This window comes from Marmota marmota, unplaced genomic scaffold (genome assembly GCF_001458135.2).
Source record: "Marmota marmota marmota unplaced genomic scaffold, marMar, whole genome shotgun sequence".
In the NCBI taxonomy this organism is placed as follows: Eukaryota; Metazoa; Chordata; class Mammalia; order Rodentia; family Sciuridae; genus Marmota; species Marmota marmota.
In genome coordinates, this window is record NW_026000051.1 from 3,475,835 (window position 1) to 3,491,323 (window position 15,489).

Here is a 15,489-nt window from a genome sequence, read left to right on the forward strand (position 1 = left end):
TATGGAATAAAGGCACGAGTTATCCCACAGTTATGACGACTCTCTAGAACTAGGACTGCCACACAGGTCAGGACTGGTCAGCTCTTGCAACTTATCAGTACATGCCTTGGATTTTCCTAAGCCCTTCCCAGGTGATGCCCATGCTCCAAAGCCGACTCTGGGCTGGTACCTGTTAAAGCGCTGAACCTCAGCAGCCCCAAACAGCTTCCCCTGTCTCTGAAGAGCCAGTCCCTTCAGCCTCTGCCAGGCTGCATTCACTTCATCCTGCTTGGTTTTGATCAGTTCCTCCTCAGGATGCTGTTCCTAAACAGGGAAGAGGCTGGATTTACCTGACATCTCTGGCTCCTCCAACTAATTACCCTGGGATTGGCTCCTCCATCTATGTATGTGGGCAAATCTTCATAATAAAGAAAATCTTAACAGAAGAAACAATGGTCTTCTGTTGGAAATAAAGAGAGCTGCGGTTTGGCTCAAGAAATTGTCAGTTACCTCTTACACCTCCCTAGAAGCAACTGCTTAATCTACAAAGAGGTTGGTGCAAATTTTGGCTCCAACTCTGTGCAGCTCCATCAATGCACACAATTACCCCAAGTCCTCAAAAATCTGGTTATCTCAAATGTTTCTAGGTTGTTAAGCATTGTTGCCCACACATGTTCTGTTCAGGGCTCACAGGTTTATTCCTGGCGTCAGACTACAGGCATTAGTTTAAAAGTTTCCTTCCCCAGCAATCAAATTTATTATTATTATTATTATTATTATTATTATTATTATTATTATATATTTTTAGACAGTATCTAAGTTGCTGAAACTGGCCTCAAACTTGCAATCCTCATGTTTCAGCCTCCTATATATCTTTTTTTAGTTGTTAATGGATCTTTATTTTTATTTATTTATTTATATGTAGTCTTGAGAATAGAACCCAGTGCCTCACACATGCTAGGCAAGTGCTCTACCACTGAGCCACAACTCCAGCCCATATTTTATTTTATTTTAATTAAAGATAACATGTGCCAGGTGAGCTGGGATATAGCTCAGTTGGCAGACTGCTTGCCCTGCATGCACAAGGCCTTGGGTTCAATCCCCATCTCCACACACACAAAAAAGATAACACGTGCCAGGCATGGTGGCAAACACCGGTAATCCCAATGACTCAAGAGGCTGAAGTAAGAGGACATCACATTTGAGGCCAGTCTGAGCAACTTAACAGAACCCTGTCTCAAAATAAAAAATTAAAAGGACTGGGAATGTGGCTCAGCGGTAAAGTGCCCCTGGGTTCAATCCTCAGTACCAATCAATCAATCAATATTTCACAATAGTTCACAGGGTGTAGGGAGCCCCTTGTGAGATCATGGGGTTGACCTGACTGTTCTCCAGCACAACCTTGGGATGGTTCAGGATTTGGGGAGGGATACTGTCCCTTGGAAGGTATCTGTAATCTCAGAAGGTATTTCTGAAGAATGCCATCTATTCATTCTCTTGATCACTGACCAGAAAAAGGGGAGAAGTACCAGCCCTGAAGCACATCTCTAAATTTAAAATCTTTTCCCCTCAAATAAAATTTCCCCAAAGCAAACACTCTGTACTTTTTCCTATTTAATGACTTTGGAGCAGTTGGATTCTGTATAGGCAGGGGAAAATGAAAAAGAAGCTGATGGAACTGTACAGCAGAATCCAGGGAAACATTGTCTCACCCTCTTATGGGCTCCATAGCTACCAGTGTAGAGCTCATTCACATTTACTAAAAGATTCCCACAGACTCCCAAGAGAGCCCAGGGAAGTATCCACAAAAAGGGATGTACATAACTAAAAGGATGTATATAATTTAAAATATTCTTATTTGTTTAAAAAATGTAAGGGATGGCCCATGCCTGTAATCTCAGTGACTTGGGAGGCTGCAAGATGACTTCAAGTTGGAGGCCAGCCTGGGCAACTTAGTGAGACCCTGTTTCAAAAATAAAAATGACTGGAGATGTAGCTCAATTGTCAAGTGCCCCTAAATTCAATCCCTAGGACCAAAAATATAAATAATAAATGAACAAAATAAAAGTTAAAAGAAAGGGAGGAGCAATTGACTCTGGTGGACATCTGCCAATACCAAGCAAGCATTTGCCACCACACCCTTGTCTGAGAAACCCAGAGACCAGACTTCATCAGCCCAATAAAAGTTTCACCCAGCCCCACCCCAAAGTGGGTGGAGGAGACAGATCAAATGAACTCTGCCCTTCCTGCCATAGGCCACAAATTAAAAAGCTTGCTCTCATTTAGGAGTAGTCAGTATAGGGCCTGACTTATATCTGAATAAAACTCCTGGACATGCTTATAAAAACTCACTCACTTAAAAATTATGGGTCAACAAAATTTTCTTCTGAATATACTTAAAGATTAACACCCTGCTGCTGTGAGAAGCACATAGCACTCTGCTAGTTACCTGGATGAGTTTGGCAGCAAATTGGTTCACTTCATTAACTCTTTCTTCATGAGCAGCCAGATCTGTTTGAAATTCTTCAAATTTCTTCTGTAGAACCTCCACATGCTCCAGGTCCTGGCCCAGCTCCTCAGAAGTCACAATTGCTTCCTATTCAAAGACCATAATAGAGCCAGAGTCACAGCCCACAGTTGGGAACAAAGGTTCCCAGAAACTTATCACAATCCAGACACATTAGAGATGGGCCATGTTAGTTGGAGTTGACAGTTTTCTGTGCAGTTTCGAATTTTGGTCCTCCCACAGAACTCTGTCCCAAAGACCCCAGGTTTCAGAGTTACTCAATAGGTACCTAGAGATCCAGTGGAGACATAGTAGTCTCACTCCCAACTTCAAACCTTCCCTCCCAAAATGTACCTTGTCATTGATCCAGTCCATCACGTCCTCACACTCCCGCAAATACTGCACCAACTTCTGGGCCTGTAGCAGTTTGATTCCTTTCTCCCGCATCTTTTCCAGAAGCAATTCCCACTGCCTGTGCAGCTCCAGCAAACGGCTCTGGACATTAAAAACCAGATTTTTTTTTTTAATTTTTTTTTTAGAGAGAGAATTTTTTAATATTTATTTTTTATAAATTTATTTATTTTCGGCGGACACAACATCTTTGTATGTGGTGCTGAGGATTGAACCTGGGTCACACGCATGCCAGGCAAACACGCTACCGCTTGAGCCACATCCCCAGCCCCTAAAAACCAGATTTTTAATTGGATTACCACTGACTCTGAGAGATCGGGCTCTTCCAAAGAGTTCTCACAAGTTATACCCAACTCCGTGAGGCTCTGAACAAAAATCTTTTAAAAAAGGTAAATCCCTGTTGTCAGGGCTGGGATTATGGCTCAGCGGTAGAGCATTCGCCTAGCACGTGTGAGGCCCTGGGTTCGATCCTCAGCACCACATAAAAATAAATAAAATAAAGGTATTGTGACCAACTACAACTAAAAAATAAATATTAAAAAAAAAAAAAAGATAATCCCTGCTGGGCACAGTGATGCATGTCTTTAATCCCACCAGCTCGGGAGGCTGAGGCAGGAGGATTATGAGTTCAAACGCAGCCTCAGCAACAGTGAGGCACTAAGCAACTCAGTGAGACCCTGTCTCTAAATAAAATACAAAACAGGGTTGGGGATGTGGCTCAGTGGTCGAGTGTCCCTGAGTTCAATAGCAGTATAATAATAATAATAATAATAATAATAATCCCTAAACTAAGTAGAAGTCATAAATTTATAACTGAAGCAGGCAAAAGTACACACTTCATAGTTGTTTGATTGATCTTACAGTTAGAAAAGGACCTTTCATAGATAAGTTCATTCCAGTTATGTCATTAAAATTATTAAATTACGATTAGATATTAATAATTGTATAATTAATAGTATTAATAATTATTAAAGTGGGATTCCTAGGCCAAATGACTATTGGGCAAGGAAATGAGACATTAATATGGAAACTGAGCAGAAATTACTGAAGGTTGTATTCTGAATTAATGAAGATATGGGGGAAAAAAAGAAAGAGGTCCTACAGACATCATAAATGAAAAGATTGCCAGACATGATGGCATACTCTGTAATCCCAGTGACTTGAGAGGCTGAGGCAAGAGAATCAAAAGTTGGAGGCCAGCCCAGGCAATTTAGCAAAACCCTCAACAACTTACAAAACCCCACCTCAAGATAAAAAGTAAGGGCTGGGGTTGTGGCTCAGTGGTAGAGTGCTTGCCTAGCACATGTGAGACACTGGGTTCAATCCTCAGCACCACATAAAAATGAATAAATAAAATAAAGATATTGTGTCTGCCTATAACTAAAAAAAAAAAAAAAAGATAAAAAGTACAATGGAACACACCTATCATCCCAGTGACTTGGGAGGCTAAGACAGAAGAATCCCCAGTTTGAGACCAGCCTCAGCAACTCAGTGAGGCCTTCAGTGACTTAATGAGACCCTGTCTCAAAATAAAAAATAAAAAGGGCCGGAGATAAAGCTCAGTGGTAAAGTGCCCCTGGGTTAAATCCCCAGTACCAATAAATAAATAAATAGATAGATAGAGGCTGGGAACATGGCTCAGTGGTAGAGCTCCCATGGGTTCCATCTCCAGTGAAAAAAAAAAGTGAAGATTATGAGGCACAACAGGAAATCTTAGGATAGAAGTAGGGAGGATGGGGTCCTGATAGTCATCAGTTATCAAAAGGATTCTTGGCAGAAAAGGGTTTGGAGATCTATGAAAAAATAGTTGTGGAACACCATATCTCAAGTCAGTCGTAATTCAAACTTCACCCAAACACATCTACTTCCCAGTATCTTTGGGTGCTCACAGTACAGGCTCAGCAGTGATTTAAGAAGTTGGGGAAATTGCTAATCATTCAAGCTTGGGGCTGCATTCCAGCATTCCAATCCAACCTCTGTGGCTCTTGATGCATACCCAAGATACTGGGAATTTCCATGTGACACCGATAGGCAGAGGTCAACCAAACAGAAAGGGTCAAACAAGAAAAGAACCAGAGTCTGGAGTCTGGAATCCATCCATCATTGAGATGCTACTCAATGCAAAGAAAAAAAAAAAAAAAATCCTGAAAGCCAGTGGACAGCGTGGGCAGAGTCTCTCAGAAACAAGAATGGATGTTTTCCCAGTAAGTAGACAACAGTGGGAAAAATGAATGCTCACACGATTCACTTCCACCTGTGGGTGAAAACTGTGCCACCGCTGAGAAGGAAGTGAAAGGCAATCCACAGCAACCAACAGCAATCAGTATTCCACCTACTCGGATATGGGACCCGATGTGGGTGGCGGTGACTATGGGGCGCCACGCAGTCCGGTATGGTGTGAAAGTCTAAACCAGTGACAGACAGGTTATGCAGGACACAGACACAACCTCCATACCACCCACCTTCCTCAGCGCTAACTGCTGCCTGCCAAGCCAAGCTGCAGAGTTAGGATAAATAAGCTGCCAAGGCAGGATTGCCTTGGGAACTGTGAGCACCATAGCTCTCCCTGCTCAAGTTGAGAATGAGGCAGAGACTAGAGAAAAACCTCCCCCATCAAGTCCACTGTCAGTCTCACAAATTTCATTTTCACATATTTAAGACTCGGGCAAGGCCTGTCATGGTACTACAATTTCCCCATGCCTGGTTTGTCTGATCTCATAAATCCTGTAGGTTAGACAGTGTCCAGCCTCACAGGCTTCCTATTGTTTGAGAGCATGAGTGGGCAGGGAGGCAGGTGCACTTCAGAAAAACTGAGTGTGGGCAGGGCGGAGAAGAAAGTCCGGATCTGACTCAGGTGAATTTCTCAACAGAGGTATGAGCCATTGGCTGGAGCTTTTAGAGATGCAGATGGCAGAAACATTAAGGTAAGGACATAGCAATAATATTCTCTGAGTTTCAGTTTCTACTGTTCCATGATATGAAGGAAATGGCCACTTTGCAAATTTATTATGAAGATTAGAGATTAGCAAAGTGTCTGTACACTAATAGCTACTCAATAAATAGTATTTAACAGTACTTTTAATGTTGCTTTAACAAGGACAAACAGGGCAGATAGTATTAATGGATATGAATGATGTCAAATTTGGGTCCTGGTCCTTCCCCGAAGATTCATTTCTAAAGCTAAACACTTGGTCTATTTCTCCTATCACCCTTCTGTGACCCGATTACGCTACTACAGAGATACCCTTGTTTACTACAGGAAAACAACTTCATCAAGGAAATAATAAGCAGGCTAATTTTATTTACTTTAAGAATACATACAAAAATACAGGTGAAAAGGGCAAATAAATACTTGTATTTCACTGCACAGATGTATTACATAGCCCAAATGGGTTCAACATAATTTGATAGTTGGTCATATGACATTTGGAACCCACTTTTGTTTCCTATTTACAATCATTATTAGCAATAAGTTAATAATTGTTAATCACAAGCTTAAAGCTAATTGCAAGTTTTCAATGAGACTGCAGAGCACAGTATACATGAGACAAAAAAGTCTTTATTGTTGAAAACCACTAGCATGGATCCTAAGGAAATGAAACCTCTGAAACTACATTGGGGAAGAATAGGAGATGAAACATTTCTAGCTGGGGATAAAGAAAATAGCTTTCTTCTAAATCTTCAGGATTACTTGACAGGTCAAGGCATGGGAAAGGCTGAGCCCTCAACACAACTATAGCTTTGGAACAAAGAACCAAACAAAACACATAACTAGATAGAAGGTATATCCTCTGATATAGGGAAGAGCACTCACTTAGAAGTTCAGACTCATCATAACAGGTTTGTGTCCCCTTACTACTCTGGCATTAGAAATGTGAAACAGATAAAAAGCAATTATTATCCTGAGTCCAAAACAAACTAGACCAGAGTTTGAATATATCTGCCTCAAAGTTTGTCATATCACATCAGAGACAACAGGTGCCACAAGTCACTCCATAAAGTTGGACCTTTACTGGCTTGCTGCCTAACCTTGATGAACCCCTTCAAGGGCAAGCCACCACAATTCAGACAGCAAGCTTGGAAAAACAGAACTTTCCACAGAGTGGCTGTGATTGTTTCTATTTATCTTTGCATCCTAATTCCCAAATTTACCAACTTCACTAATACACTCTCCCATCCAATTACCATCTGTAAATGTTAGAGCTAAATGATACAATTTTCTTTAAAATATAATAACATTCCAGTTTGTTCTACCAAAAGAATCTTATTTCTAACTGAATATACAGCACTGGTTTATATCTGTGCTGAATCTTAATACAAAGGCAGGATTTGGGCAACTCCTTCAGGAGCCTACACAGATTCTCTAAAAGGCTGGAAAGGGCTATCACTTTAAGAACCCAAACTGACACTTAAGCATGAATGCAATTCCTCCTCATCCCAGGCAAGGCCATCAGTACAGGCACCACTCATACTCACCCGGATGGTTTCAGAGGCAAAATGCCCTTCTGAGATCATCAGATTTCCAGTTTCATCCAGCTTGACAATGGCTCCAGAGTTGGCCTGCACTTCAGCTTCAAAGGCTTGATGTTTCTGAAGCTTTCCCTGGTGGAGGATGTGAAGTGAGACAGGTGTCACCACACTGCACTCACCCTCCCTCCCTCCCTTCTTGACCCATTCCTCTAGTTAGGAAGGTACTCTAATACCTTACTCACTCTCTAAGGCTCACCTACTGAAATACTCCAACTGCATCTCCACTGCCCTTCTGAAGCTTACTCACAAGGTCCTCCAACTTTATAGACAGAAAGCTACAAAATATCCTAATTCTACTGTTTATCAGGAAATAAGTCTTTCTGTGGATATCCAATCCCTTCTAGAAATACAGAACCATATTGAAAGTCTTCTTAGCATTAAGAGTTTACCCTTGAATAAAAGACTCACACTCACAACATGACACCTTGTTTTGCTTGCTTTAGAAGCCATACTGATTCTGTCTACATTCCATTTCTCAGTACCTCTGATTCATCAAGATTTGAACTGGGAAGGGGACTGACTGCTTTCTCAACTAGTGCTCATCATTTTTTCTTTTTATACTACTTTGGTATAGTAAAAGAACCCACAGGGCTGGGGTTGTGGCTCAGTGGTAGAATGCTCGCCTAGCATGCATGAGGCACTGGGTTCAATCCTCAGCACCACCCAAAACTAAAAAAATAAATATTAAAAAAAAAAAAAAAGAACCCACAGACTCAACCATTGCTCCACTTGCTACCAAAACAAATTTTTTTGCTTGGGGGTGGGGGGATGGAGAAAGGTGGGGAAGTATGCCAGGGATTGAACTCAGGGGCACTTGACCACTGAGCCACACCCCCAGCCCAATTTTGTGTTTAGAGACAGGGTCTCACTGAGTTGCTTAGTGCCTTACTTTCGCTGAGGCCGGCTCTGAACTTGTGATCTTCCTGCCTCAGCCTCTCAAGCCACTGGAATTACAGGCATGCACTACTGTGCCTGGCTCCAAAACAATTTTTAAAAGAAGTTCCTTGGGGTCTAGGTTGTGGCTCAGTGGTAGAGTGCTCGCCAAGCATGCATGAGGCACTGGATTTGATCCTCAGCACCACATAAATGTAAAATAAAGATTTTTTTTTTTTTTTTAAAGAAGTTTCTTGGGGCTGGGATTGTGGCTCAGTGGTACAGTGCTTGCCTAGCATGCGTGAGGCGCTGGGTTCGATCCTCAGCACTACATAAAAATAAAATAAAGTATTGTGTTCACCTTAACTAAAATAAATAAATAAATAAATATAAAGTTTCTTGCCAAAAATCAATGAGAAGGCTGGAGTGGCAGAATGCTTGCCCAGCACACGCGCGCGCACACACACACACACACACACACAAATGAGAAGTTTCCCTTTAACAAATTTATTGAGGTAAATTTCAATATTACAAAATTCACACTTTGCTTTGGATAAGTACTAAAGAGTCTTAAAGGACTCGTAACTATGAATCTTTGCCAGCAATAGCATTGTTAGCATGCCTTTCTCAAACACACACAGTCCTAAGAATTCAGACCTTTTCTGAAAAAAAGTTTTAGGGATACCAATGTGTTTTAAGGCAGTGTTTGAGAACCATTAGTTCTAAAGCATCCAGAAAAGAAAAATTAATACCTGCAAAACCCCACATTCACCTTTACTAAAATACAAGGGGCTTTTCAAGAATAGCAAGTCAGTCCTTCCTTATGTCTAATCTACATTCTTCTTGCTACCCAATAACTTTGGGCTCTTGAATTTTGGTAGGAATCTCAGGAAGATCAAACACACCTGCAAGTTGGTTGGATCTTTATAATTCTCATCAGAAGCAATCTGAAGCTTCTCCTGAATCCACTTCTCCAGCTCCTCAGCATCTCTTTGGAAAAATTGGAATCGATACGAATCTTCTAGCTTCTGACGTCGCAGGGTTGAGAGCTCCTTGAAGCGATGGTATCGGTCCAGGACCTGCTGTCGCCTCTCCTGGATGTCTTCAGCTGTTTCCAGCACCTTGACCCCGCTTGGATCCATTTTCTGAAAAGACAGATTTCCTGAGATAAGTACTACAAGATACCAACACAGGGGCTGGAGTTGTAGATCAGTGTCCAGGGGCTTGCCTGGCATGTTTGGGGTACTGGATTTGATCCTTAGCACCACAAAAAAATAAACCAAAAAAAGGGCTGGGGATGTGGCTCAAGCGGTAACCCATTTGCCTGGCATGCGTAGGGCGCTGGGTTCGATCCTTAGCACCACAAAAAAATAAAACAAAGATGTTGTGTCCACCGAAAACTGAAAAATAAATATTAAAAAACTCTCTCTTCTTTCTCTCTCTTCAAAAAATAAATAAATAAATAAAAATAAGTAAACCAGGGGCTGGGGATATGGCTCAAGCGGTAGCGCGCTCGCCTGGCATGCGTGCGACCCGGGTTCGATCCTCAGCACCACATACAAAACAAAGATGTTGTGTCCGCCGATAACTAAAAAAAAATAAATATTAAAATTCTCTCTCTTAAAAAAAAAAATAAGTAAACCCAAAAAAGGCATTCTGTCCATCTACAACTATAAAAAAATTTTTAAAAAATTTTACAAAAAAAAAAAAAAAGATACCAAGACAGACTCAGGGGAACTAGCCTCTCTGAAGGAATGAATTATCAGAAACCCTTGGCAGAAAAATGAACTGAGAAGGTAGTCTGTTCTAAGAATGACAAAGCAAGGCCCTTACTAAAACACCTACCTACCTGGGCTCCTCAGTCATTGCCCAGTCAAGATGGCAATGAAACCAAAGGAAAAAGACAAGTGGAAGAAATGTTTTTCATTTTGTGGTTGTGTTTTTTTTTTTTCCTACTACTGAGGATTGAACCCAGAGGTGTTCTGCCGCTGAATTATAGCTCCAGCCCTTAAAAAAATTTTTGTTTTTTGTTTTAAGTTTGAGACAGGGTCTTGCTAAGTTGATCAAACTGGCCTCAAATTTGTAATCCTCCTGCCTCAGTCTCCCAAGTATGGGATTACAGGTGTACACCACCACACCTAGCTAAGAACTATTTATATTGCCAATTCTATAAGGGCTTTAAGGATTCAAAGGAAACACAATGATGATCCTCAGAGAATTATTGATAAGTCCATTCAAAAGTCCTTCATCTGGTCCCTAAATTTTATGGTGTGGAGGTTAGAATAAAATTACTTATGCCCTCAGTTTTTCTATCTTTCTAGACCGCAGCCTGTTATTCAATGAAAGAAATGATTATAAAATAACCGAGTCCTCAAAATCAACAAAAAGGCAAAGTAGCTGAGTTCTCAGTTATTCTAAAATGTCAACCCTACATATCTTCTTCAGACTATCAGATAGCCCGGGCAATGGAAAAGCTTAGTTTCATTTGCCTGTGCACAAATAAAATCACAGTTTATAGGCTGGGGTTGTGGCTCAGTGGTTGAGTGTTTGCCTAGCACACGTGAGGCACTAGGTTTATCTCTAGCACCATATTAAAACAACTACTACTAAATTAAAAAAAAAAAGGTATTGTGTCCATCTACAAGTATGTGTGTATATAAAATAAAATAAAATCAGTATATGATTTTATGGGGAGGAGTACTGTGAAAGATGTATTCTACCTATTGTTTTTAGAAAGACAGGAGACTGGGCTGGAGTTGTAGCTCAGTTGGTAGAGTGCTTACCTTGCATGCACAAGGCCCTGGGTTCAATCCCCAGCACCACCAAAAAAATAAAATTAAAAAATTTTAAAACCAACAATAAAAAAGGGCTGGGGTTGTGGCTCAGTGAGGCACTGGGTTCAAACCTCAGCACCACATAAAAATGAAACAAAGATACTGTGTCCACCTACAACTAAAAAATAAACTGGAAAAAAAAAAGGAGGCTGCACAGATCCAATATCCATTTCAAGTTAACTATAAATGTACTCTAACTGCACAGTGGTGCTTCCCTGTATAATTCCACCCACCCCAACTTTAAGCCCTCAGATTTGTCACTAAATTTTAATGTCAAAAAGAGAACCTGATGCTGGGTGCAGTGGCACATGCCTATAATCCTAGCAATTTGGAAGGCTGAGGTGGGAGGATTCCAAGTTCAAGCCTAGCCTCAGCAACTTAGTAAGGCCCTGTCTCAAAATAAAAAATAAAAAAGCTGAGGATGTGGCTCAGTGGTACAACACCCCTGGGTTCAGTCCCAGTACCCTCCCCCTGAAAAAAAAGGGGGGGAGAGAAAGAGAATCCAACCTATGTGATAAACACAAAATATTCTACTTGCTCCTTTCAAGAATAAGGCACTTTCAATTGAGGATCACAGAAGTAAACAGATATAATGACAGAAAGCGTTCCCTAGAGTGGTTAACAATGGCAGGTGAACATGGCATGGTCCAGGCCCTCCCAACTCTTAAACTACAGTCTGTAGGTGGATTCTGGATTTGTTAAGAAGCAGAAGAGGTGTTACAGTCCCTTCTAGCTCTTGTTCTACAATGTACAAAAGGTGTAAACACTGTGTTACCAAGGAAACCTGAGGGGCGCTCTTCCTATTGTTCTATGGCTTGCTAATGGAAAGAACCAGCAGGCTGAGGATGGGGTGAAAGTCAGCAGGGTGCTGCTCATATGGCAGTGGGAGGTGACAGCATGGTGAGACTGGGGAAAGCCTGTGCAAATGATCAGCTCTGAGGGATACCTTTCTCTGAAGAGACTTTCTCCTCACTGAAAAGTCCTTGAGGTTTTTTTAGCGATATCATCCTACCTTCCAAATTATACTCTGCACAGCCACCAGTTACTTTTGTCCAATTATTGTTTTCCACAGTTTGAATTTTTTAACTATAAAAAGAAATGTTCTTTACCACATCACTCCCAAACCTTTATAGCTCGCTTCTGACTGAGAAAGAAGTCTCCTGACTAGTAAGATCTTCACCACCTGGCCCCAAATTTCTCTGGTTCCTTTTCACTCAATCTTCCTACCCCTACCCTACTGGTGTGCAGAAATATTCATTCTTTTCCAAATTACAATTCCTTGTAAAACTACAAGCCACATGCCCACAATTCCTTGGCCTAGAATGCCCCATCTCTTCTCTGCCTGGTTAACTCCTATTTTTATACTCAATGTCCAGGTGAAATAAGTAAGCTGCAGCCTTACAAAACTGCACACAGCACGCCTCCCTTCCCTCCTCAGATGCAACTGCTCTTCCATAGATTTGTAAAGCACCCATATTCACTTTACAGCATATGAGTCTGAGTAACCTCATTTTTGAATCCCTGATTTCTGGTGTACACAGGTTGTTATGGCTTGGATCTGGAATGTTCCCCAATGCTCATGTGTTGAAGGCTTGCTCCCCAGTTCAGCCCTTGGCAGGTGACTGGAACATGGGCTCTAATCTCATCCATCAGTGGATTAATCCATTGATGAATTCATAATTTGATGGCATTATTTGAAGGTGGTAGAAATGTATGAAGGGGGCCTCCTTAGAAGAAGTGAATGATTGTGGGGCATGCCCTGGAAGGGCATATCTTCTCTCCCAGCCCCTTCCTGACATTCTGCTTCCCAGCTGCTGTGAGGCGGCAGTTATGCTCTGCCACACCCTTATGCTAGGATATTCTTCACACAAGGTTCAGAAACAACAGAGTCAGGCAACCATGAACTGAAACCTCTGAAACCATGAGCCAAAAGAGATCCTTCTTCCTTTGTTTTTCTCAGGCATTTTATCACATTCAGGATGAAAAGGTAACTAACACAGAGGTCATTAAGAAAGGCTTGATGGGGGGTTGGGGCTGTGAGTGCTCGCCTAGCACACACAAGGCCCTGGATTCAATCCTCAGCACCACATAAAAATAAATCAATAAATAAAAGGTACTATATCCAACTAAAATTTGAAAAAAAAGAAAAAAGAAAAAGAAAAGAAAAGAATGCATTACCAAGCACATACTGAGAGTGTAGCTGCCCTGAATTCACTCGCTGGGGCAGAGATGACTCAATAATGAAGCTTCCACTTGCTATACTGTGAAGTTAGAATCCTGTCCAGATAAATACTAGATCTGTGACAAGGGCAAACAAAGAATGTGCTGACTAAAGCTACACAACTAGATGTCACCCTAATGAATAAGTCTGAGTTACCAATCTTGGACTGACCACCTGGTATGTCCTCTAAGGAAGCACAGGGTGGAACCTCGGGGAAACAAAGCTCAGGAAGGCACACCTTTGTGTCCCCAGTAGACAACTATGAGTGGAAAAAAATAGATTTTTTTTTTTTCTTTTGTGATGCTGGGAATAGAACTCAAGGCCTCTTACATGCTTGGTAAGCACTCTTCTACTGAGCCACCCCCCACCAACCATAAATATCTTTTTTGGGTGGGGAGGGGGTGGCTATTAGGGATTGAACCCAAGGCTGCTTTACCATTGAGCTATATCCTCAGACCTTTTTAATTTTGAGACCAGGTCTCCCCCTAAGTTGCTGAGACTGACCTCAAACTTGCCATTCTCTTGCCTCAAGTGACTAGAATTACAGGTGGGAATATCTTCTATTCTTAAAACAGACTTTGAAAATCCATAAAACCAAAAACTAAGGTGACCTTGAGAAGCTAAATGCTGAGAGCAGAGTTTCACTAACAGCACTTAATTACTTATTATAGGCAGTTCTGGTTGACACTGCACCCAAGTGCATCAACGTAGTTTATTAGAGAAGGCTAGTTTTGGACAAGGACCACTACCATTGCCAGCCATGCTTACCATGAGCTCAATATGATCGCTCATTCACCTTCTAGCTGTATCTCACCTGGGCAGGGTTCATTTCCCAACTTGAAATGCTCCCTTTACCTGAAACACACTTTTCTCTCCACCATTTAGTATCATCCAAGTCTTCCAAAGTCTAAAGCAGATCCCTCAGCCTCTGTGAATCTTTCTGGGTCAGAAGTCTCCTCTCCCCCAGCTGCCTTACCACTCACCTTACAGTACTATCTCCTTCTGCAAACAATTATTTTTCTTACAAATATACATTTTTAAGTTCCCTAAGGAGCTTGCAGCTCCTCAGGAACTATAGGAACTTATTCACAGGCAGATTATGTGCTTAGCAAACTTGGAAATAAACTACTGGAGCTTCAATTTTTTATTTTTTGTAGAGCTGGGGATTGAATCCAGGGGTGCTCTACACTGAGCTTCATCCTCAGCTCTATTTTAATTTTGAGACAGGGTCTCACTAAGTGGTCCAGGCTGGCCTCAAATTATAGGTCCTAGCTACCGTGCCTAGATGTCACTTTAGAACTAATCAGGAGACAAAGGTGATTGGTAAGCAAGTCGCAGAGCCCAGGGTGTTTCAGGATCCTTTCTTTGGTTCCTAAACAAGTATATACGAACCAGTGATTTTGTTTTTTTTTTTACTGGGGATTGCACCAAGGGTCAATTTGCCACTGAGTTACATCCCCAGTCCTTTTTATTTTGAGACAGGGTCTCACTAAGTTGCTTGGGGCCTTGCTAAGTTGCTGAGGCAGGCCTGAAACTCGTGATCCTCCTGTCTCAGCCTCCTGAGTCACTGGGATTACAGATATGAGCCACTACACCAGCAAGAACTGGTGATTTTTAACAGTACTGAAGCTGATGTTTAATTGTTTATTAATTTCTTTTACTCCCTCTTTTCCATTCTCACTTGAGGGGGGATAAAAAAGGGAAAGTGAGGTATTAATCATTAAAAGAAAAATCAAGTTTGGCATGGTGGTACACACTTGTAATCCCAGTAATTTGAGAGGCAGGAGAACTTCAAGTTCAAGGGCAGCCTTGGCAACTTAGTGAGACCCTATCTCAAAAAGGGCTGGGGATGTTGCTCAGTGGTAAGAGCATATTTGGGTTCAATCCTCAGTTCTAAAAAAAAATTATATCTTTAAGATTCAGTCTTAAACTAGGCGCACCTGTAATACCAGCGGCTTTGGAGGCTGAAGCAGGAGGATTGTGAGTTCAAAGCCAGCCTCACCAATGGTGAGGCACTAAGCAACTCAGTGAGACCCTGTCTCTAAATAAAATACAAAATAGGGCTGGGGATGTGGCTCAGTGGGCAAGTGCTCTTGAGTTCAATCCCTGTTCCTGCCCCCCCCCCCCCCCCCCAA

The 15,489-nt window shown here is 41.6% G+C and overlaps 1 protein-coding gene across 14 annotated transcripts in view; it reads right to left on the reverse strand.

Annotated features, from left to right (window-relative positions):
- The window catches only part of Sptan1 (spectrin alpha, non-erythrocytic 1), a 71,592-nt gene that overhangs the window by 48,819 nt on the left and 7,284 nt on the right, over positions 1–15,489 (reverse strand). For 11 of the 14 annotated variants that reach the window (XM_048812938.1, XM_048812937.1, XM_048812942.1 and 8 more), the window contains 5 exons: positions 9,205–9,444; positions 7,373–7,498; positions 2,840–2,980; positions 2,429–2,575; positions 170–303 (listed from right to left, as the gene is read on the reverse strand). In XM_048812938.1, the coding sequence (XP_048668895.1) occupies positions 170–303; positions 2,429–2,575; positions 2,840–2,980; positions 7,373–7,498; positions 9,205–9,441 (785 nt within the window). In that variant the 5' untranslated portion in view covers positions 9,442–9,444. Of the gene's footprint in view, positions 1–169; positions 304–2,428; positions 2,576–2,839; positions 2,981–7,372; positions 7,499–9,204; positions 9,446–15,489 lie in introns of those variants that run through there. The other 3 variants (XM_015497490.2, XM_015497488.2, XM_015497487.2) reach the window with 1 other exon arrangement.